Here is a 24204-nt window from a genome sequence, read left to right on the forward strand (position 1 = left end):
CAATATAGTCTATCTATCTATCTATCTATCTATCTATCTATCTATCTATCTATCTATCTATCTATCTATCTATCTATCTATCTATCTATCTATCTATCTATCTATCTATCTATCTATCTATCTATCTATCTATCTATCTATCTATCTATCTATCTATCTATCTAAACTTAAGTTATAGTCAATGGGGCCACTGTACCTAATGTTGGGGCCAGTCGTGTGTACATTGAACTGACCGCCGGGTTACTTTTGTGTTGCCAGGGCCAACGCGTCCTCTCATTGGTCGCCTTCTAGATCACGTGCGGTGACGTCACAGCGAGAGGCTTGCTCTGCTCTCCTCCGGCAGAAGGCGAACACCGACGAGCTGGAGTTTGAACCGAGAGCAGCCGAGCGACCGCAGCTCCCTTGTGTCTTCGGCAAACCTTTTGTCGTATCGGGAACTTTTCGCCAGGTAATGGGCCACTAGCAAGACTTTCTCGAGGCTCTACACAGCGACTTTAAAGCGAGGTAAGTTTTTGCTAATTCCACCTTCCCACCCTCTTTTTCCCTTTTCTCCGCCGCCGCGGTGTTCGCTTCCGGTTTAGTTTAGTTTTTACTTTTCGCGGCTCAGGTGGGCTGACGAGGCCTTTTTGTTGATCTAAAGTTTACCTAAAGTTTATTTTAGTCACACACACTAAAGCGCTTTCTAGAAGATGCTTAGAGCGGTTAAAGCTTTACCTACTTCTTTTTTTTCTAATCGGATGAGGCTGCTCCTACTTGTGGCTCCCATGCTGCTGCACAGAGGGGAGCCTTGTTGCCTTTTCCTCCCACTTAATTACAATTTACACGCATCTACATACCAGTGTCCACTGTGGGGATTATATGGGAGTCGAATGCTAAAAAACACACTTGTGTTTGTTTTGCATGAGCATGTTTGCAGAAGACCTACTTGGAATTAGTAGTTACACACAACAACAGTAAAGGATGAGCAAAAGGCATTTAAAAACACCACTAATCTTTAAATTAATTAATTGTAGCTTAATCAAGTACGCTACATGCTTTGAAGCCCTTTAACCTTTCAATCGCATCATCAACCAGTTAAAAGTGGGTCCCATAATTGTAATAACATACAAATAAAGTAATTTCTGTCTTCCAGTGTGACAACAACTCGACCTTACTGCAGAAGAGAAAGGAAACAACAACAACAGTCGAAAATGTAGGACAAAAATGCATTTGAAAACTTATACATCTCTAAGTAAATTGAAATTTTAGCTGGGCAGAACATGTTTAAGGAATGTTAACCTGTAGGTGGTCCATGTTTAGATGTACAATCGTGTAATCAAGCTGTTAAAAGTGGGTCCAATATTTCAGATGAGAAGTTTGTCCAACTTTACTCCTACTACTTTTAGAATATAGAATATAATGCCTTTTATTGTCAATATACACAGGTACAATGAGATTTAAAGCAACTCCATATCAGTGCGACAGTCTACAAATATGCAAAACATAGAAAGGAAAGAAAAAGAAACATAATGCAAAAGGAGGTAAGGTGCACAGTCCAGTCCTGAGAACGAATGTTCTGAATGTGTTTTTTAAATATTATACTATATACAGTACATATATACAGAAGCATTGAGCCTGCGGGTGAAAAGTAAAAATTGCACACAGAGAGCTGCTAAACTAAACTGTCGCTTTTAGAGGAGAACAACACTTTTTTTTGGGACGTTTGCCTATAATTCACAATCCTTCATTCACAATGTCTTTTTTTATGCATTCTAACACATGGATAAACGTAAATAAAAGTCTGCTTACAAAAGTCATGACATCATTGCGTCTATTTCGACCATAAAACCCAATAATAAACATCCAAAAAACGCCAACAATACTCCATATACGTTTCATGACTTCAATATTCACCAAGTATTAGCAATATTGTTATTATAAACGCTCACGTCAAGGACCTATTTTTAGTGAATCATTGATCAGGAAGGGTAACTATCTTACATTGTTGTACTGACATCGTCAGCTGGTGAGCTGCTTTCTCGCCTCTGAGCTTGTGAAAGTTAATTCCAGATTACAAATCACACCTTTCTCTTTGATAGTAAAATGTTGTGGCCATAAACAGAAAAATTGGTACACTTTGACAGCCAATTTAGACCTTCGCGAGAATTATAAGTCATTCTTCATCCAAACAGAAATGTATGAATATCCTATCGGTCGGCATCCCAGTGAAAGCAGAAATTGTAGAGTAAGTGATGTTTAATAATGTTTGTTGGCTCTCATGAAGTGTGCCATGATTAGTAATAGTTGTTTTTGTTCAAGGAAAAAGCGAACATTGTGATTAATGCGCTGCCGTATGCTTAAAGTGAGCAACATATGTAAATATTACATATTATTATAAATATGCCTGTTACTACATTACATATATATATTTACAAATTGTATATAAAATGTTGATGGAAGTGTTTGGATGTTTTTTTAAGCGCTTTACTAGCAGAATAGAGTGACTCCCTTAAGCTCTGTTGTAAGGAAACTTTGGAACAATGATTTACTAGTTAGTGTATTAATTTCATACAAAAAAAAAATATATATTTAAAAAAAAAAGTGCAGTTTCCCTTTAAACTCTTTAAATTCATTGCGAAATTTAGAATTTACAAGATATCTATGAATGTTCTCATTCGTCCTGGTCATTGTAATCTCAGGGCATTAAATGGAACGCTACTGGACTATTTGGTTTGTATTAGAAGGCGTTTCGCCTCTCATCCGAGTAGGCTTTATCAGTTCATGCTCCTAGACTTAGATTGGTCAGATCTACTCTTAGACTTAGATTGGTTTACAAGAGTCTTTAACTTGCTGGGGTCAGAATGGCAATGCTACCATCAAGCTGTTACAAGTGGGTCCAGTTTTTACATATAAATAAATTAATCCAATGTGATCTTTGAGTTGATCTTTAGTACCCGTTGGGTAACAACACATAATACCCACACACTCCGTTGCCATCTTTTGATTGACACAACATCATGGCCACTTAACTATTACACACACAACTGCAAACTCCACAACCACAATAATACACACGTTTGTTTACATGTGTAGATGTTTGTACCACATCTTTATTAGCATTGGATTAAGATTTATGGGAGTGGGCCTAATAAAGGCTTGAAGTTACAATATGAAAAAAAAAAAAAAGCCAATGCCAGTTTAATTGCTGGTGGAGTTGGAAGATAATAACCCCTTTGGTGTCGGAAGACTTCCTTCCAAACGGCTGGATCAAAACATGCGCTAAATTTGAGCATCCGTTCTATTTCCGTCAGTTTGGTTTCTGTCCGCATTGGCAGCCTTCTTTTCTCTTGTCTGGTCTGCTATGTGTGTCCTCTGCAGAAAGAGGGCGAGTAACGCAGAGAACTATATTATGGGTCATGAGTTCCCTAGACTTGAACGAGGCCTAACGCAAACACTGTCCTCTTTGTGCGATCAGTGGCAGTTTGCTGTGAGTGTTTGTCAGCTGCCCGCTTGCAGATGTTGTCTCGACCGCCGACTCCCCCGTCGTCATAAAGGCGTCTCTGTTGTGACGAAAAAAGCCAGACAATGCAACTCTGTCCTTGTGTGGGGGATTATGATGAGGCTGCATATATTTCTAGGTTTTACGTTTAGGAATGATGACGAATCAGTGGATGCACGAGTGATGGAAGACATAAGGAAATGTGACAGGAAGTGGTACAGTGTGTATGCAATGCAATGGAGGAGTGGCTTTTTCTCAGGGTGTCATCTTAAACTTTTACTGTAAGTATTCAACCATATACAAGAAGAGTTCCAGTGCTCTTACAAGAACTGCTACAGCTCGATGGAGAGATTAATGAACTTGCCGTGCTTTCACACGCTTATTTCTCGTTCGGTCAGGTCTGAAGACAGTTATTGCACTCAGGTCCGGATCAAGGGTTAGGCACGGTTCCAAAGGATTTCTGGTATGGCTTGAATGTGGGAGTAAAAGGCCATCCAACTGCTAATTGAACGGATCAGATTAGATTCTAAATTCATAAGCCTGACATAAGTACAGGTAGCATGTGACCAGATCTTTTGTTTAGCGCATGGTTAGTAGAGCTACACAATTTAGCAGAAAATGTAAATAACCAACCAATTTCTTGCTGAGAATGAAACATTTTTATGCTTTAAAGCAAACGTTCAAAGGTTTTTCTGCCGTTCTTCATGGCAGGTTCCAGGAGGACAGTTGATTGGGGACTTTCTTGATAGAAATAAATAGAACAAAACTCACCCATCAAGTTTAAAACATGGCACATCTTTTCACTCAACAGTACATTCATGCACAGGAAGAAGAAACATCAATTTGGTAATAGGATAGGATAGACTTTATTTTTGCCACAACGGGAACATTATGTGGTTGTGGTGCAGATTGATTTTACATACAGTACCAAGCATGTGAAATGTCAGCGAAAAGACGGAAATATGCGTTTTTAAACCTACATTTTTTGTCAAAATATCACTTTCCCGTTTTTTAAAATGAAATATCAATGAAAATATGATCCAAACAAAATTTGCAAAATTTACAAAATACGCCGCAGGCACTCGCTGTTCATCTTACCTAAACGCCGCACTGAGTTGCAGGACAGAGAGACAGTCTCAGAAGCTTTAAAACAAGCTGGCTAGTTAGCGAACCATCTAGTCAACCATCTAGCTAGCTTACTTGTTGTCGCCTCCGTTCGCACTCCGAGCCACTGTCTTCTTTGCTGATAATCATATTTGGATGATTACAATGCAAACATTGTTAGTTCCGAACCAGTTGTAGTTCTACAGTATTTATTAGTAGCCAGCAAGAAAGTATGTTTTTGACATGACGTTTTGTTTACAAATTTGTCACAACACCCGGAAGTATGTTACCCCGAGAGGGCATGGTGACACGATAAAGTTGCAAAATGGTAAACATTTTCTGAGTTCCTTGCATGCATGTTATAGAATTTTACATCACATTTTAAATTATTATTTTTAAATCATAGGGCAGCACGGTGGAAGATGGGTTAGTGTGTCTGCCTCACAATACGAAGGTCCTGAGTAGTCGTGAGTTCAATCCCGGCCTCTGGATCTTTCTGTGTGGAGTTTGCATGTCCTCCCCGTGAATGCGTAGGTTCCCTCCGGGTACTCCGGCTTCTTCCCACCTCCAAAGACATGCACCTGGGGATAGGTTGATTGGCAACACTAAATTGGCCCTAGTGTGTGAATGTGAGTGTGAATGTTGTCTGTCTATCTTTGTTGGCCCTGCGATGAGGTGGCGACTTGTCCAGGGTGTACCCCGCCTTCCGCCCGATTGTAGCTGAGATATGCTGCAGCGCCCCACGCGACCCCGAAAGGAATAAGCGGTAGAAAATGGATGGATGGATGGAGGGATTTTAAATTATAGTTATGTTAGTTAATTATCTTCAAAAAAATGTTTTGTGGTACCAAAAGAAGTTGGTAGGTAAAATATAGTGTAGAAATGCACCCAATTGCAGAAAATGTCGTCTTGATTTCAACATTTTTCTTTCGGGGTTTGCTTGGCAGCACTTCATGCTGAAAGAAAGTATCGTCTTTATTTCTCAATTTGTGCACTCATCCCTGACATACAGTAACAAAAGTAAGACGTAATGAAAACCTAAAAATGAGTAATAAATAATGCATAATATTGCACACTAAACATTTGCACTATGTATAAATAATAAAACCAAAACGGGATTCTGCTATTTTAAAATGTGATTTTGTTGCTTCCAGACATGCTAATAATGTGGCAAATTGTTGAATTGATATTGTGAGCATGAAGAAGGTTGTTGTTCTATCCGATTTTCATTCATGTGAAAAGGAAGTATCCATCACATTCCATAATATCCTTTAAAATGTTGCCGTTTCCATCCAATTACATGTCAGTCATTATATTGTAATCTGATATTTTGCTTTTCTTCACCAGTCCATAAGAGATTAAACAGAAACAAGCTGCTCCCTATGCTCAAGAAGGTTGCAGACCATTGGTCTACATAATTATTAAAATTAATAACAAAGGCCAGTTTTGTTTGAGGTGCACCCTTTTACTCGGTGTGCCTTACAATATGTTTCTTCCTGTTCTTGAGTAATCTCACGTGAGGCACATTAGGTTGGCTTGGATTTGTTGGTGTGAGAAGAAAGCGCCAAACCAAAGACTACGTGTACAAGCCCATCAAAGATGAGTTTTAAACCAGAGAAAAAATATTATTTGTATTATTATTACTGGAACCAAGCACCTCCAATGTCCGCCTCATGCTTCAGTGTCTTCCTGGGGCTGTCCTCCTGCAGGTTGGACCGGCTCCTGACCTTACACGGCAGATCGGGTTGCCCTCGAATAAGCAAGCAGTCATGCTTCACTGGACAGCTACGTAAAACGAAACGTGAGCATGACCCGAGCTATTCGGCTTTGAATTGCGCTGATGGCTGCTGGACTTTTTGAAGTGCACTATGTATCACCTACTGGAGGGACAAAACCAAGACTAGACATTAGGATAGACATTCAGACCTGGACTGGGATGTTAGTCCTAAAAAAGGTCCCTTGATTGATAATGTTGTTTATATGTCATTAGCTTTCCTGCATTATCTGCATCGTCAGCCTCCTTCACCTGTCTTAGTCTTAGCAGTTCTCGGATTAACAACGGTGCTCTTTACTTAAGATGTACCTGCAGGATATAAAAGGACACTTCTGATGGTTACATAAGGTGTTCCAGGTAAAGACGCCAAAGTCTTTTACTGTCTTGTGGTGCGAAAAACCAATTCAATGAGCTTTTGCATTTTAAACTGAAAACAGGACAACTGCAATGTTTTTGCAGGTCTTTGTTTTTGTGATTAATGTTATTAAAATGTTATTATTATTGTAAACATAGCATAACAGTACCCATAAGCACTACTGAATAATATCGTTATAGTCTTGAGTTTTTATGACATTTTTTGCGCCCCCCACATATATACATATATTACTTTAGTATTTGAGTAATCTTTTTATTAGTTTGTTCGATTAATCGAGTAATCGGAAGAACACACTTCATAGCCTCAATGCGTATCTTAGGGAAAATATTCGAAATAAACATTTTATTTATTTGCCATAACCTGTATTCTCTTTGTCTATTATATATACTTCATAAACATTGAAATTGCATTTTTTTTTTTTTTTACATATGTGCATATTTAAAATGAACGCACCCGCACACTATTTGCATTCTGTGTACATGTTTAAAGTTCCAAGGACTCCTTTCGAGCCTGTTTTTATAAAGTTTTCTTAGCTGCACTCATTAAGCAAAGCTTTTTTCCAATCGAAATAATTGTTGCACGTAATACAGACATCCTCAGAGTTTGATCATCATTAGCAGTGACTTGTGGGCAATTATTTGCTAGGTAAATAAGAAGGTTGTGCTTAATTGTGGCCATGTTTTTGTACCAATCTTGTTCAAATTTTACACAGGTGTTTGTCGTGTGCCTGTGGACCAAATTATGTAGCGGTACCGCGAAGCGCCCTAAAGTTACAGTGAGTGTTTTGTTGCGCTGCGTGCAAAATGTCATGTCAATCTAATTTATCATGTGGTGTATTTGCGGGGTAAATACGAGCTCAAGCAACACATTAGGGGTTTATGTTTTCCCTGTTTTCCCTGTACAATTAACAGATTAGAAGACAATGGGGTGTTCTAAGTTTTTCACTGATTGACTGCAGGTGGTAAAATTGTTAATTTGCATAAACCCATCCTTTATGTAAGATGTCACTTGTTCCGACACCCACATCATGTATATATTGAGTCATGTATATATATTAATTAAAGAAACTGCCAAATATGCAATGTTGACAAAACCTCTATATTGGCAGTTTTATCGGAATCCACCCTAATTATTTTTTTAGTTTTTTGTAGGAAGCAAGTTAGAAATGTTTGTGTAATAATGGCAACTTGGATGTATAATAATATTTCAGGGCTTCAGAGTCGTTATTATTGACTGGAGATTTTATCAGGCTGATTTTATGCCCGGGTGGTGTGATAAAGTCAAAGTGAAAGCCTGTCCTGGCGTTAAGCCCACTGACGTCCTCTCAGCTGTCCTTTGCCTCGCAGGCATGTTAAAACGTGTAAAGCAAGCCACCTTTGGCGCTTGGCTTTAAACCTTAAGAGGCCGATCCACACATGCGGCCGCCCGACTGGACCATGTGATCCTACCACCGTGTGTTCTGTCTCGGCAAAAGCCGCTGTTGCATAACAAGGGTCCATCGCAGGTAATAGTCTTAGCGGTTAATTGTGGGCAGAAATAGCAGAGTTACTTATGGCGTCTGCTTGGAGGGATGTTCAGTGGCGCTCTGAACATCCTCATCTCTTCTTTTTTAGAATGCGCCTAAAGCTTGAGGTTGTCAAATGTTCTTTGGTAGCTTTGTGTTCATGGCGAGCTCTGCCTTAATCTCTTCTTCTAGTTTATCCCAAAGTTGTTTGATTAGTAACCCAAGGTTCAGTGCAAGTTTTTTTTTATTGTATTTTGAGCCAACTGTGACAAATAGAGGAACTCCAGTAACTTGTGCACACATACTCATGTACAAATACATACAATAGACCCGAGGTGGACCACTCTTTGAACTACTCTTCCTTACACAGCTATAGACATTTCTGTGTGAGCCTGGAAGAAGACTATCTGTTGGTTTCCTGATGGACTGGACTCCCACTTTATCTGTTAATTTAAAGGGGAACTGCACTTTTTTTTGGAAATTTGCCTATCATTCACAATTCTTATGTAAGACAGGTGTTTTTTTTTTATGTATTCTAAATAGTAAATAAATGCATCAAAAGTCCGCAAACAATGGAGCCTACGGGAGTCGTGCCTATAAAGCCTTTAAAAAAACAGCCAAACACCTCCATTAAAAATGTGTATACATGCTGTAAGTGTATATGTAATGTAGTAGCAAGCACAGTTATACTAATAACATGTATTTTTTAAGTATTTTGCTCATTTTAATTTCAGAAACACATCACAACGTTCACTTTTTTCTTCAACAACAACATCACTGATTACCAGTAACTATAGACTTCATGAGAAAACAAACATAATAAAATATCACTTATTGTACATTGTCTGCTGTTGTAGGATGCCGACTGATGGGATGTTGTTATATTCCCGTTTATATGAAGAATGACTCATAATCCTCACAAAGAAAAGTGGGGTGGAACCAAGTGTCTTTTTGTGTCGTTCTCGCCATTTCCGAGTCTAAATTGGCTGTCAAAGTGTACCAACTTGTTGGATTACGTCCTCATTCTTCTACTATCAAAGTGAGAGCCATTATTTATGACCTAGAATAAACTTCCACGAATTCCGACGCGAGAAAGCAGCTCACCAGCAAATGATTGTCAACATAGCAGCATAAGCTAGTGATCACGGCGCCGCTATAAATAGTCTGTCTGTGTTAGCGCATATAATAACAATATCACTAGTACTTGGGTAATATTGAAGTCGCAAAATCGAGGATTGTTGGCGGTTTTTGGATGGTTTTTTATTGGGTTTTATGGGCGGAATAGAGGACCCCCCGTTCGCTCTATTGAAAGGGGACTTTTATTTATGTTTATTCACAAGTTAGAAAACATAAAAAAATACATCCATCACCTTATCTTTCATAAAGATTGGAAACGATAGGCAACATTTTAAAAAACTGCAGTTCCCCTGCAACAATGAATTAATTTAACAATTTAAAAACTGTACCCATTTGACATCCATTGCAGCCGGTCACCCTGTAAGGGGGGTGCCTACATCTGCGATCCCATCTCAAGGTTTCTTCTTTTTCCCCATCTGTGGTGCTTGGAGTTTTTTCTATCCCGGATGTGGGTATAGATCGGGGTATGTGGTTATGAGTGTTTGAAGAACTTTGAGGCACTCGTGATGAAGGGATATATGTAATTAAAATTTGATGGACTTGGTTGATCTTGACATGCTAACTTTGCTTGCCTAGGGATCCTTCTTCCTTACATTCCCCTTCTACTGGATTCTTGCTATTTATGCTAATTAACATGTACGATTGTGCAAGTTGCCTTGCTGAAATAAACTATTAGGATTTTAGTTTGTCCACCCGCGTCGCCTTAGCTGTTGACTCGATGATGAGTATGCAAACAGGTGTTAATTTTCTTGTCACGCTGCCACCTAAAACGTTTTAAGGGCTGCAAGAGACACAACCATTATTGTGCTTTGAGTTTAGCAGATTATAGAACCAACAGGGGCGGAAGATGAAAGGAAATGTTAAACTGAAAAGTCCTTAATTTTGTATTTAATTGAAGGTTGACAAGCAAACCATAAGCTGCTAGCTGTTGCTGTGCTTTGCATTGCTTGAGACGTGATCCCCTGCGACTATAACCCAAAATAGATATTGCTGCAGAGGATGTGGGTTTGAGTACCTGCCGCAAACAAACGCACTTGAGTGGTACATTTTTTTTTTTTTTTTTTTTTTTTTTTTTACATACAAGCCATGTGTTAAATGACTCGTTGTTATTCTCCTAGAAACCTCTATCTTTTTTGCTGGTCATCAAAGACTTGCTTGTCATTCAAGGTCCTGTATTGTCATATATTTCACCAGGTGACAGAGGTCTCACAGTTACGTATTGGAAGTGTGTTGTCCAAAATGTAGACAGTCTTAAAATGCTTTCAAAAAGTCATATTTTGTTTGTATGTAGCTTTAATGCTCATGAAGCTCTCAAAAGAACTTGTAACCTGATAATACACAGTATGCACTGCTCAGAATGCGTATTGGCTCATCTCAGGCAACTTTATTCCATTTTTGACAAGGATCCCAAGTCGAAGGTGACTCATAAGTCAAAAGGACTGAAAGTAACAGGACTGAGTATGTACGTAGTATGAGGTTTGTATATTGAAGCAAATTTCTCCCTAAGAAACAATGTAAACAAGAAAAGTGGGTTCCAGCCTCAACAAAAGTCCATATTTTCGTAAAAGTTTGAACACAAAATAAAGCACTGTACATAATTGCATATCAACCAAACATAACAAGGGGGTGATGGATCAACTTTCTATTTAATAACAAAGTCAAAACAACAACAACAACACACAGCGTTGCTCAGTTGGTAGAGTGGCTGTGCCAGCAACTTGAGGGTTCCAGGTTCGATTTCCGCTTCCGCTATCCAAATCTTTGCCGTTGTATCCTCGAACAACACACTTTACCCACCTGCTCACAGTGCCACCTACACTGGTTTAAATGTAGCTTAAACATGTAGAGTTATGAGTTCCACTATGTGAAGCGCTTTGAGTCTCTAGAGAAAAAGCGCTATATAAATGTAATTCATTACACTGTCAACAGCCTTGTGGGGCACTTACAGTTTGAAATCACAAAATCCTTAACCTAAACAGCGAGGTCGCTACAATGATTAAGAATTTTTTTTTCAATCCACTTTACTTTGTCAGTTGATCTTCTTTCCATGCAGCGGAAGGGAGGGGGAGAAGGCAAGTGTCGACAACGCTGTGGATACTTCCTGAATGTTTCAAACCACAAATCATTTGTCTATTGTTTTCTCTGGATGCATATTGAGCTAGCAGAACTACAAAAATGCTGTATAGTTTTATTCGATGTTCCACTGAACATTAAATAGCTCATAACCTGTTGACACTGAGAACCTTTCAGTGATTTTGCAAAACAATATTTAGAAAAATAAACATAACCTCAAATTAATACTGTAGGTATCAAGACTGTGTTGATTTTGTGTTGACATTTTAACACCCCATGCTAGTCATAGGTAAAATATAATCAAATATACAGCAAAAATAAATTAATCAATTGACTTTTGGTCGTTGACGGCCGGCAGAGGATCTGAATGATGATGCAACTTCCTTTGGACCTGTGGGGCGGGTTAAGTGTTGAGGTAACAGGACTGAGTGAACACAGGGCCAAGACTAAAGTGTACATTTTATAGGTCCAGGCCTGATTTTAATGTGTAGATGAGGAGGAACACAATTTTTTTGTTCACAACGTCATGTAAAGCCCGTGTTTGCGGGCCTCTTTTCTCAGTAGTGGGAAGTGATGGATTTTTTTACTACGATTGGTGTTCTAATCTAGGGTGACATTTAGGGCATCTCACTTTAAGTTAGAGGTTTCTTCTTGCCGAGTTGGTTTTCAACAGTGTTTTCTGTCATTCTTTCAGCAGTTGAAATCGCCGCCACCCTCTTGTCCAAGCCCCATCATCACTGTTGTCGCCAGCCATGGGAAAACAGAACAGCAAGCTGCGTCCCGACGTCATGCAGGACCTGATGGACAACACCGACTTCACCGAGCACGAGATCACAGAGTGGTACAAGGGCTTCCTGCGGGACTGCCCTAGCGGCGCCCTCTCCATGGAGGAGTTCAAGAAGATCTACGCCAACTTCTTCCCGTACGGCGACGCGTCCAAGTTCGCAGAGCACGTCTTCCGCACGTTCGACGCCAACGGGGACAGCACCATAGACTTCCGGGAGTTCATCATCGCCCTGAGCGTGACCTCGCGCGGCCGCCTGGACCAGAAGCTGAAGTGGGCGTTCAGCATGTACGACCTGGACGGCAACGGCTACATCAGCAAGGCCGAGATGCTGGAGATCGTGACGGTGAGTCTGCTATGCGACGTTTGTTTTGCTCAGCTGCCCGCCGCTTCACCGCTGTGTAATTTTAGACGGCATCAGTTCCTGCGGTGTTTTATTTCCAGAAGCAAGCGGTGCTACTCTTATCCACAGCTTGACTCAGCACCGCATACCGCTGCTGTGCATTTTTAGCGTCGCCCACCCTTTGTCCTTCTCAAGAATCCTCTCACAATAATTTATTGCTTTTGTATACTAATTTAGTCAAAATAAAGATTTGTGTAACATCAATTTTATTGATTGTATTTCAAAAGTAACAGTGTTTCCTGCTAAACCACTTCACATTCCACAACTGCAGCACAATAGAACAACACAACACTCACTGCTGCACAATATGAGCCACTAACGTTGACCTGCTAACTTTGCCACCTCAATTCACAGGTAATGTTTACTGTGTTAGTTCGCTGCAGCAGCCTGTCTAGGGTTGTCTTGATCGTGCTCTCTGCTGGTCGCTGAGTTTGCACAGTGTAACAACTTGTGTCGTCTGCAGGCCATTTACAAGATGGTCTCCTCGGTGATGAAGATGCCCGAGGACGAGTCGACGCCTGAGAAGCGCACAGATAAGATTTTCAGGCAGATGGACACAAATCGAGATGGTAAGACCATTTCTCTCTCTCTCACATCAAAAATTACCTCATGTGAACACGCGTAATCGTCTCTATGATAAGGGAATTTGTACAACTGTTTATAGAAAACATTTTAAAGTGTGTGTCAGGTTTATTCAAGTTATGTTTTGTGTTTGTTTTCATATTACCGTATTTTCCGCATGGAGCTAACTGTTTTAATGACATTCAGACTTTACTTAAATCAATAACGGAGCAGCATCTCCTCATCCGGAAACAACAACAAGGCCGTTCGACCGGAACTCTCTAATAACTAAAGTTCTTGGGTGAATAATGTAAACTTACTACACCGGTATGTTTTAGCGCTTTCATGGTGAGTTTACTGACATATATAAGTAAGAACTTTACACTACTTTATATTAGAAATGGCAACAGCATAGGATGAATGTCCCATAACAACAAGATCGAGAAAAAGAAGAAACTTATCGAGTACGTTATCGGCACAGACTACAAAGGCGGACGCGCGCAATTTTTCAGGATTTATGTAGATCCCAAATACAGATCAACAGGTACCAGAAGGTAAGAAAAGTTGCTTTTGCATAATATTGCGAAACAAAACGCCAGATAATATGTCTTACCTTTTACACACGCCATAATAATTTTTGTATGTTTAATGCACAGACAATCCATCAAGCAGTGCGGCTTCATAGCTTACCAAAGTCGTACTAAAACATTTTGATAGATTTTTGAGCACTGTGTGTAATGGTCTATATTTTCAATGGAACATATAAAATGTTGGTGTTGTTTACTTGAGTCATATTGCCGTCATATTGCCATCATATTGCAGTCTACACGTATCTCTTGTGTTTGACTGCCATCTACTGGTCACACTTATCATTACACCATGTCCCAAATAAAATTGCTTCGAGGTCGGTAAATTAAACCAGAATTATTCCGTACATTAGGCGCACCGGGTTATTAGACTTAGACTTCCTTTTTATTGTCATTCAAATTTGAACTTTACAGCACAGATAAGAACGAAATTTCGTTACATCAGCTCATGGTAGTGCAGAATAAAAAAGCAATAAGGTGCATATATAAATAAATAAAGGCGCACTGTTAAGTTTTGAGGAAGAAAAAAATGATTTTAAGTGCGCCTTATAGTCCGGAAAATACGGTATATGTTCAAATGTAGGAAAATCTGTTCTAATACACTTTTCCACCACTTGTGGCAATAATGAAAATATCAAACAAAAGAAGTCGGTAGCTAAAGTCATAGTGAAGTTTCTTAAGCACAAAAGTTATGACTTAAGTCCTATGTGTCAAAGTCAAGGCCATCCGGCCCGTTGGCCTTGAATGAATTATCTATGGCCCCCGGGATGATATTTGATTAGTATTAGATCCGGCCCGCAGGCCACAGCCGCCTGCTGCTGTTTAGCACGCACCAATACTCCATCAGTGTTGGCGCTAGGAATTTTCAAAATGGGGTCCTACAGTACATTTTTGGGGTCCCACTTTTTTGTAACCGTTTTGAAAACAAACATTTTTATGCATATGTAAATGTATTCAGTTATAAACATTCATTCACTTTCTTCTTTCCTTCATGGATCTAAACTTTACCACTGCCGGTATTTTTTTCTATATTTTTATTGTAGTATGTTCAGAATGTGTTTGTTATTTTGGCCAAAGTAAGACAAAGAAAACAATCTGAAGTTGTCTTTATTTTTTAGTTTTAATGCCATGATTTGAATAGTCAGGCCCGCGTGTGTACAGATTTTCCTCCATGCGGCCCCTGAGCTAAAATGAGACACCTCTGAATAAGTGGCGAAACTGTATTTTCATATGCACTTTAATTGTAGTGACAATTTATATAAGAAACATATACATTATTATTATTGATAAAACATTTTTTGGGATGTATTTATTTTTGCTCTGCATAATTGTAGGTGAATTTATTTTTCTTTATTTTTATGAGTCACTTCTTTTACAGTATATTTGATTTAGTATTTACTTCTGTAATCAGCCAGATTCAAGCCTTGATAATATTTTGGTGATTAACGCATGCTTTCAAATCATTTGACAGGGTGTATCTTGTTAAACTGTAAGTAGGCTAAATATAATTATGGAATATGATTAAAATCAAGAGTAAGATGACTAATTCAGGGTTAATATTTGAGTGGGCCCTGGTTGAGAACCCCTGATTTACACGATTCAAAGAAGAAAATTAGCATCCCCAAAACAATATCGACATTTGTATAATAAACAAACAATGGTAATAGATATATTTCAAACATCAACATAGTGTGCTCGAAAAGGAGCACTGTATCATCATTTATTTGTTTCACGATAAATAAGCGGCTTTAATAGTTTCATAAATGAGCTGGTAAAAATTTATTATTTGGGAAATTTTCATTTGTTTTTTTCAACACATGCAAAATTAGGCATAACAACCAAAATTAAAAACACAAAAGAATCATGGCCAACAAAATAAATAAAAAAAAGTAATTTGAAAAATAGAAATCACGTGTGTAAATAGATGTTAGAGTTTTGAGGTTAGATTTAGAAAAAATAAATTAGTTTTAATATATGTATTTACTTAAAATTATTACCATAATATATTATTTTATCTTCCCAGAAGACATTTTATATACATATTATTTTTATATTCGTTTTCAATAGAAGAAACATTTTATAAAAATGTATTTTTGTAATTGATTCCATAATCCTTTTTTTAAACATTCGTTTCACTCATGAAACATGACATGCTATGCTAACAGATCGTATAGCCAACATCATCGTTGTTCTTCTGCAGACAGCAAAATAGCCACGACTCACACCAGCACCTCTTGTGGTTGCAGCCTAGTAGTGCACAACATTTTTACTCCATTTTACTCCAATCCATTTCAGACTTAAAATTCTATTTATAATTATGGATAAAACAAACCGATAGAGATTTGATTGTTTCTTCTTCCTGTCTTTCAGGTAAATTGTCCCTGGAGGAGTTTGTGGAGGGGGCCAAGAACGACCCCTCCATCGTGCGGCTGCTGCAGTGCGACCCGGGCAGCGTTGGCCAGTAGACAGCCAGGACTCTTTCATATTTTCTCCCATCTTCTTTGGGGTTTTTTCACTGCAGTTTAGTTCGTCGTTCAAGAAATTTCAGAAAAAAGCCTCTCCCAGCTGTCGATCAACACTTGAAGGACAACTCGAAGGAAGCGCTGCACAGATGGCAGCACTCACACGGTACAAATGCAGGACTTCTGAAAAAAACTGAATCCAACAGACAGTCCAAAACATATTTTTATGAAGTATGTTTGCTGCCCCCTGCGGAAGGGCACTGGATCCATGCTTGCTCTTCCTTCCGCAAACCGGAGCGTCTGGGAAATGTAGGTTTTAATGCTTTTAATGCACATCTTGGAGGAGTGTTACGTCAACCCACGCGCAGTTAAGCCCATTTTTATTTGGTTTTAGTTTGAAAAGACACCAGAAAGTAACAAGAGTATATATTTTGATTATTTAAAAAAAAAAAAAAGACAAAAAAGCAATATTACATAATTTGGAAGGAACATAGCTAACAGTGAGGCGCTACATTCTAACAAACGCCATCAACAATTTTAACAAGACTATTCTGGAACTTGGGTGTTTATGTTACCCTAAACATTCATTTTAAAAACTAATTGATTGTCTTGCAAAAAAATTGTGTTTTCCCTAAATCATCACAAACAAATATAAAAAAAATGTTTTTTTAAATATATCCAGGAACAAGACAGATAAATTAAAGGAAAATATTTGCCATGTTTCCACAGTTTTTAGTCACATGAAGATGGTAGTAATCATTAATAATTTTGGGCTTGAGTCTGTATGGATATAAGAAAGGGAATATTTTTGACAGCATCCTCCTTGTTTTATTGAAATTTGAACTACACATTTTAAAGTGGCAAATACATAAACAGAATACACGTGGAGCAAAACAAATGTTATAAGTATGTATTATTTTATGATGGATGAGATTCACTTTAAAATTTTAAATGTGTAAATTATTGCATTGTGTTATTTTCTTTTACTTGAAAGAAGAAAAAATATTGTACAGTGTATTCACTTTTATTTATGATAGACACGTGGAAGAGGAGAGGACCACATGCTTTGACAACTTTCAGGTGAAGTTTTGAAACATTTTCCTCCATTTTTTTTTTTTTTTTTTACACCAAATTTTAAACCAAGCAGGCGTTCACTGATATATATTTGTTCATTTCCATCCATGTATTCATCCCTGATTTTTGTTTTTCTGCAGTTGAATGAAAAACCTAATCTAGTGTGCCTAATCAGGTACTTCAAACCCCTTTTACATCCTTAGCATCTTGTGGTCAAGTGCCAAATATAGATGAATCATTCAAATCATACACAGCAGTATTGTATCATGTATACTGTACAGTTGTCGAACAAACAAAAGAGATTTAAAAAAAAAAAAACGGCTGTCACTATAATTTTTTTGTAGATTTTTGTATTGTTAACGCATCATGTGTTCTCTGTAGGATGTCCATGTTGCTATTTAAATAAAGACAAACTGGAAAAATTGCTTTTTTTTTTTACCGAGTTCAAGAAGGGTGCAACATGTAGTACATAGCAGACAGCTATGAGGCAACAAAAGGTAAGAAAAACTGCTTTTTGATAACTCTTTAAAGAGATTTTATAAATAAAATGCTACACTTGAATTGACTTGTGGCAGGTTAATTAAGTTTGTAAGGCACAAGTTGTTGTAGGAGGCGTTAGCATGTTTTAAAAGGCTTAGTGGCCACATGCGTGGACAGCGCCTTTTAGCTCTTATTTCCAAAATTGTGTACACTACTGAATTGGGGTCTTATGGCCGCTTATGTGAACATTTATACTGCCATCTGGTGGTGTCAGAAGAGTATAACATACAATGGAATTTGGAAAAAAAAAAGTGTAAAAATAAGAATTAGCATGTCACTAAATATGAAGTACACGTTTGTGTACTTATGGACTAAGTACATCATATCAAAAGATGATTCTTAGTTTTTATTCTAATTAGGGTCCAATAAGCCCAAATAGCAAAGATAAATAAAAAAAGCATGTAAACAAACAGATTGGGCCTGAAGAGGTCAAGCTAGCAAGAAGGTCAATCAATTAATTGGGTATGAATAAAATGTAAATAAAAATTTTATTTTTTCCCAAGCCATGCCTCGTAATTGGCTGAAAATCAACAAGGATACACCGCACACTTCTAATTGTTCATTTTTGTAGCTGCTAGTAAGAAGGTCACATCCATCATGGTGGACAAACATCTGCTAAACCAGGGGTCGGGAACCTTTTTGGCTGAGAGAGCCATGAAAGCCAAATATTTTAAAAATGTATTTCCGTGAGAGCCATATAATATTTTTTAACACTGAATACAACTAAATGCGTGCATTTCTAAGTAAGACCAACATTTTTAGAGTATAACAAGTCTCTTATTCTTTTTATTAACATTGTTATTCTGAAGCTAACCAGTAGTAAATAAAATACTTCTTCCCATTAATGCGACTTCTTGAACAGGTGCTGTCAGGTTCAAACACTGATGACATCTATTAAACAAGACAAGAAGCAAGGAATTAAACAGAGACATAATAAAATTTGGCTCAATTGAGGAGAGACACGTAGACACTGTACCCTTGTACAGTGTCGTCCCACGCCCCTGACGAAAGATTGTACGCCTCCTCTTTTATTTGGACTTTCCCTGATTACATGGCAACAACTGTTTCTAAAGGACGGGGTCGTAAACAGCCATCGCCTTTGGTTAGAGAACAGTTCACAAAAAAGGTCGTAAAACAGTTCAAAGAAGAGGTCCCTAGAGGGGAGTCAGGTCCTGCTTCCTCTTCGCTTTGTAGATCTCGGGTCAAAACAATATATTTCTGTTGATTACAATACATCAAAGAAACAGAACACCTTCATGTTGCTTCACATCCTACACAGTGGAGTTTTACAAGTCTTTCTTGGTAGGTTGATTAATCACAAAAAAGTTAGTAGGGGGAACATAATATTTCAGCATACGCATGTGCTGCCATAAAATGTGTCCCCCTTTTATTTTTCTCAATTGATGTACTAACTTCATGTGGTTTATTCTGTATATACTTAGCATCATCATCAACAAAACTTGTGATTTTGGATTCATTTTATTAATCCCAAAAAAGTTAGTAGGGGGAACATAATATTTCAGCATACTTATGTGCTGCCATAAAATGTGTCCCCCTTCAATTTCCCCAATTGATGTACTAACTTCATGTGGTTTATTCTGTATATACTTAGCATCATCCACAACAAAACTTGTGAATTTGGACTCATTTTATGAATCACAAAAAAGTTAGTAGGGATACATAATATTTCAGCATACTTATGTGCTGCCATAAAATGTGTCCCCCTTCTATTTTCCTCAATTGATGTACTAACTTCATGTGGTTTATTTTGTATAAAATTAGCATCATCAACAACAAAACTTGTGAATTTGGACTCATTTTATTAATCACAAAAAAGTTAATAGGGGGAACATTTTATTTCAGCATACTTATGTGCTGCCATAAAATGTGTCCCCCTTCTATTTTTCTCAATTGATGTACTAACTTCATGTGGTTTATTCTGTATGTAATTAGCATCACCAACAACAAAACTTGTGAATTTGGACTTATTTTATTAATCACAAAAAAAGTTAGTATGGATACATAATATTTCAGCATACTCATGTGCTGCCATAAAATGTGTCCCCCTTCTATTTTCCTCAATTGATGTACTATAACTTCATGTGGTTTATTCTGTATATACTTAGCATCATCAACAACAAAACTTGTGAATTTGGACTTACCGGTATTTTATTAATCACAAAAAATGTTAGTAGGGGGAACATAATATTTTAGCAAACTTATGTGCTGCCATAAAATGTGTCCCCCTTCTATTTTCCTCAATTGATGTACTAACTTTTTGTGGCTTATTCTGTTTATACTTAGCATCATCAACAACAAAACTTGTGAATTTGGACTCATTTTATTGATCCCAAAAAAGTTAATAGGGGGAACATAATATTTCAGCATACTTATGTGCTGCCATAAAATGTGTCCCCCTTCTATTTTCTTCAATTGATGTACTAACTTTATGTGGTTTATTCTATAGATACTTAGCATCATCAACAACAAAACTTGTGAATTTGGACTCATTTTATTAATCACAAAAAAGTTAATAGGGGGAACATATTATTTCAGCATACTTATGTGCTGCCATAAAATGTGTTCCCCTTCTATTTTTCTCAATTGATGTACTAACTTCATGTGGTTTATTCTGTATATACTTAGCATCATCAACAACAAAACTTGTGAATTTGGACTCATTTTATTAATCACAAAAAAGTTAGTAGGGATACATAATATTTCAGCATACTTATGTGCTGCCATAAAATGTGTCCCCCTTCTATTTTCCTCAATTGATGTACTAACTTCATGTGGTTTATTCTGTATAAAATTAGCATCATCAACAACAAAACTTGTGAATTTGGAGTCATTTTATTACTCACAAAAAAGTTAATAGGGGGAACATTTTATTTCAGCATACTTATGTGCTGCCATAAAATGTGTCCCCCTTCTATTTTTCTCAATTGATGTACTAACTTCATGTGGTTTATTCTGTATATACTTAGCATCATCAACAACAAAACTTGTGAATTTGGACTCATTTTATTAATCACAAAAAAGTTAGTAGGGATACATAATATTTCAGCATACTTATGTGCTGCCATAAAATGTGTCCCCCTTCTATTTTCCTCAATTGATGTACTAACTTCATGTGGTTTATTCTGTATAAAATTAGCATCATCAACAACAAAACTTGTGAATTTGGACTCATTTTATTAATCCCAAAAAAGTTAGTAGGGATACATAATATTTCAGCATACTTATGTGCTGCCATAAAATGTGTCCCCCTTCTATTTTTCTCAATTGATGTACTAACTTCATGTGGTTTATTCTGTATAAAATTAGCATCATCAACAACAAAACTTGTGAATTTGGACTCATTTTATTAATCACAAAAAAGTTAATAGAGGGAACATTTTATTTCAGCATACTTATGTGCTGCCATAAAATGTGTCCCCCTTCTATTTTCCTCAATTGATGTACTAACTTCATGTGGTTTATTCTGTATAAAATTAGCATCCTCAACAACAAAACTTGTGAATTTGGACTCATTTTATTAATCACAAAAAAGTTAATAGGGGGAACATTTTATTTCAGCATACTTATGTGCTGCCATAAAATGTGTCCCCCTTCTATTTTTCTCAATTGATGTACTAACTTCATGTGGTTTATTCTGTATGTAATTAGCATCACCAACAACAAAACTTGTGAATTTGGACTTATTTTATTAATCACAAAAAAAGTTAGTATGGATACATAATATTTCAGCATACTCATGTGCTGCCATAAAATGTGTCCCCCTTCTATTTTCCTCAATTGATGTACTATAACTTCATGTGGTTTATTCTGTATATACTTAGCATCATCAACAACAAAACTTGTGAATTTGGACTTACCGGTATTTTATTAATCACAAAAAATGTTAGTAGGGGGAACATAATATTTTAGCAAACTTATGTGCTGCCATAAAATATGTCCCCCTTCTATTTTCCTCAATTGATGTACTAACTTTTTGTGGCTTATTCTGTTTATACTTAGCATCATCAACAACAAAACTTGTGAATTTGGACTCATTTTATTGATCCCAAAAAAGTTAATAGGGGGAACATAATATTTCAGCATACTTGTGTGCTGCCATAAAATGTGTCCCCCTTCTATTTTCCTCAATTGATGTACTAACTTCATGTGGTTTATTCTGTATACAATTAGCATCATCAACAACAAAACTTGTGAATTTGGACTCATTTTATTAATCACAAAAAAGTTAATAGGGGGAACATTTTATTTCAGCATACTTATGTGCTGCCATAAAATGTGTCCCCCTTCTATTTTTCTCAATTGATGTGCTAACTTCATGTGGTTTATTCTGTATGTAATTAGCATCACCAACAACAAAACTTGTGAATTTGGACTTATTTTATTAATCACAAAAAAAGTTAGTATGGATACATAATATTTCAGCATACTCATGTGCTGCCATAAAATGTGTCCCCCTTCTATTTTCCTCAATTGATGTACTATAACTTCATGTGGTTTATTCTGTATATACTTAGCATCATCAACAACAAAACTTGTGAATTTGGACTCATTTTATTAATCACAAAAAAGTTAATAGGGGGAACATTTTATTTCAGCATACTTATGTGCTGCCATAAAATGTGTCCCCCTTCTATTTTTCTCAATTGATGTACTAACTTCATGTGGTTTATTCTGTATGTAATTAGCATCACCAACAACAAAACTTGTGAATTTGGACTCATTTTATTGATCCCAAAAAAGTTAATAGGGGGAACATAATATTTCAGCATACTTATGTGCTGCCATAAAATGTGTCCCCCTTCTATTTTCTTCAATTGATGTACTAACTTCATGTGGTTTATTCTATAGATACTTAGCATCATCAACAACAAAACTTGTGAATTTGGACTCATTTTATTAATCACAAAAAAGTTAATAGGGGGAACATATTATTTCAGCATACTTATGTGCTGCCATAAAATGTGTCCCCCTTCTATTTTCTTCGTGTCATTCTCAAACGTGTCATTCTCACGGAGTAGTAATTACCTAGATAATCCTTTGCTTCTTATGCTATGTAAGTTGAGTAAAACAAATAAGCAAGAATATTTACTGCGGTGGGAGCTCAGAAAGCCTGTGTCCACTATGGCGTCTCCTGTCACCCAACTGACTGGGCACAGCTTCTATTAAGTATTTTATTGTATAACGAGGAGCAAGCAAAAAGCAGCGCAACTCAAAATCATGCGTGTCACTTAAGTTTAAAAATGCAAGGGTGCTGCTGAGACAATGCTCACTAAAATGCAGTAGATCCAAAAAGAAGGTTGGCAGAAAAAGTCCAAACCAAAGTCAGACTTGACCACGTGCAACATGACAGCTTCTTTGTTTTATTCAACATAAATAGCATAAGAAGCAAAGGCATGTTATTGCTATACTTGGTGATCCTTATCAACTATTACCCTTTCAACAAACATTTGACCAAAATTCATAATCACAGATAAGGGATTAAGTGATATCAAAGTCTAAACTCAAGATAACTCACATTGTTTCAGTGGACTGAATAGTTTAATTGATATCACAAAACAAAATAGTAAAAGCAGAAAACCGTCCAAGCAGTGTACAGTGTTTCCTTTTCTGACAGGTAAATGTACTGTATTTTACACCATTGCCCTTCAATCAGTTTGATGATATTATCCATAATTTAGTGTTTTTTTAAGCATAAATCAATCAGTTCTTTTGGCTGGCTATGCCACACCCTCATCAAATCTGGATGAACTCTGCATCATTGAATGTAAAATAAGACGTTGCATTCATCTACAAAAGACTGATGTTAGAATAAAAAATCCACACTAAATCATTATTCAGTCAGTGTTGTATAGCTTCTCCTATGTAGGGTTATAGATTGATAGAAATACTTAGGGCCGCATACACCTTTGTTTTATCTCTTATCGACCGACAGACAACTTATGAGTATAAGAGTTTTCGATAGAAATCATGCAGCTCTTGTGAAGTCTCTTTTGATGAATTTTATGAGAAGTTAAGGTGCCGTAACAATTTAGTTTGAGCAAATTCTAAGACCATGATAACTGTGGCAGCGTCACAGAATCAAAATTACCATGATGACAATTACACTGGGGCTCTTTGTAAAACACAACAGCTTCGTTGTTGAATGAAATCATCAGACTGAGTGTCATCAAAATGTCTCTGAGCAATTTAAAGCAGTACTGTTGAGAGTTGTCTACTTGTAAATTGATTTTGGGAACACCTCTTCATCCCAATTTGATTCAGATCAGACTAACCTCTATAATATGCCAATACACGGGAATGATTGTGTATATGCTTAAGCATGCACA

At 37.1% G+C, this 24204-nt stretch overlaps 1 protein-coding gene across 4 annotated transcripts; it reads left to right on the forward strand.

Moving 5' to 3' along the window:
- The first annotated feature begins 329 nt into the window (after window positions 1-329).
- LOC133635748 (neurocalcin-delta B) lies at window positions 330-17730 on the forward strand. Of its 4 annotated transcripts, none has more exons than XM_062029005.1 (5): window positions 330-504; window positions 1133-1192; window positions 12141-12576; window positions 13097-13202; window positions 16152-17730. In XM_062029005.1, exons 3-5 carry the CDS (start codon window positions 12199-12201, stop codon window positions 16244-16246), a joined length of 579 nt encoding a protein of 192 aa, XP_061884989.1. In that variant the 5' UTR covers window positions 330-504; window positions 1133-1192; window positions 12141-12198; the 3' UTR covers window positions 16247-17730. The 4 variants fall into 4 exon arrangements, with proteins under 4 accessions (XP_061884989.1, XP_061884990.1, XP_061884988.1 ...); XM_062029006.1 differs by having other exon boundaries at window positions 12144-12576; XM_062029004.1 differs by lacking the exon at window positions 1133-1192 and having other exon boundaries at window positions 12144-12576.
- Window positions 17731-24204: the final 6474 nt, after the last annotated feature.

This window comes from Entelurus aequoreus, linkage group LG20 (assembly GCF_033978785.1).
Source record: "Entelurus aequoreus isolate RoL-2023_Sb linkage group LG20, RoL_Eaeq_v1.1, whole genome shotgun sequence".
Classification (NCBI taxonomy): domain Eukaryota; kingdom Metazoa; phylum Chordata; class Actinopteri; order Syngnathiformes; family Syngnathidae; genus Entelurus; species Entelurus aequoreus.

What these genes read in the sequence shown, in the direction of transcription:
- LOC133635748 (XM_062029005.1), top strand. Translation starts at nt 12,199, where the DNA reads ATGGGAAAACAGAACAGCAAGCTGCGTCCCGACGTCATGCAGGACCTG. An exon ending in AGATGCTGGAGATCGTGACG is followed by an intron (nt 12,577 to 13,096) that starts GTGAGTCTGCTA and finishes TGTCGTCTGCAG; the next exon opens with GCCATTTACAAGATGGTCTC. An exon ending in GATGGACACAAATCGAGATG is followed by an intron (nt 13,203 to 16,151) that starts GTAAGACCATTT and finishes CCTGTCTTTCAG; the next exon opens with GTAAATTGTCCCTGGAGGAG.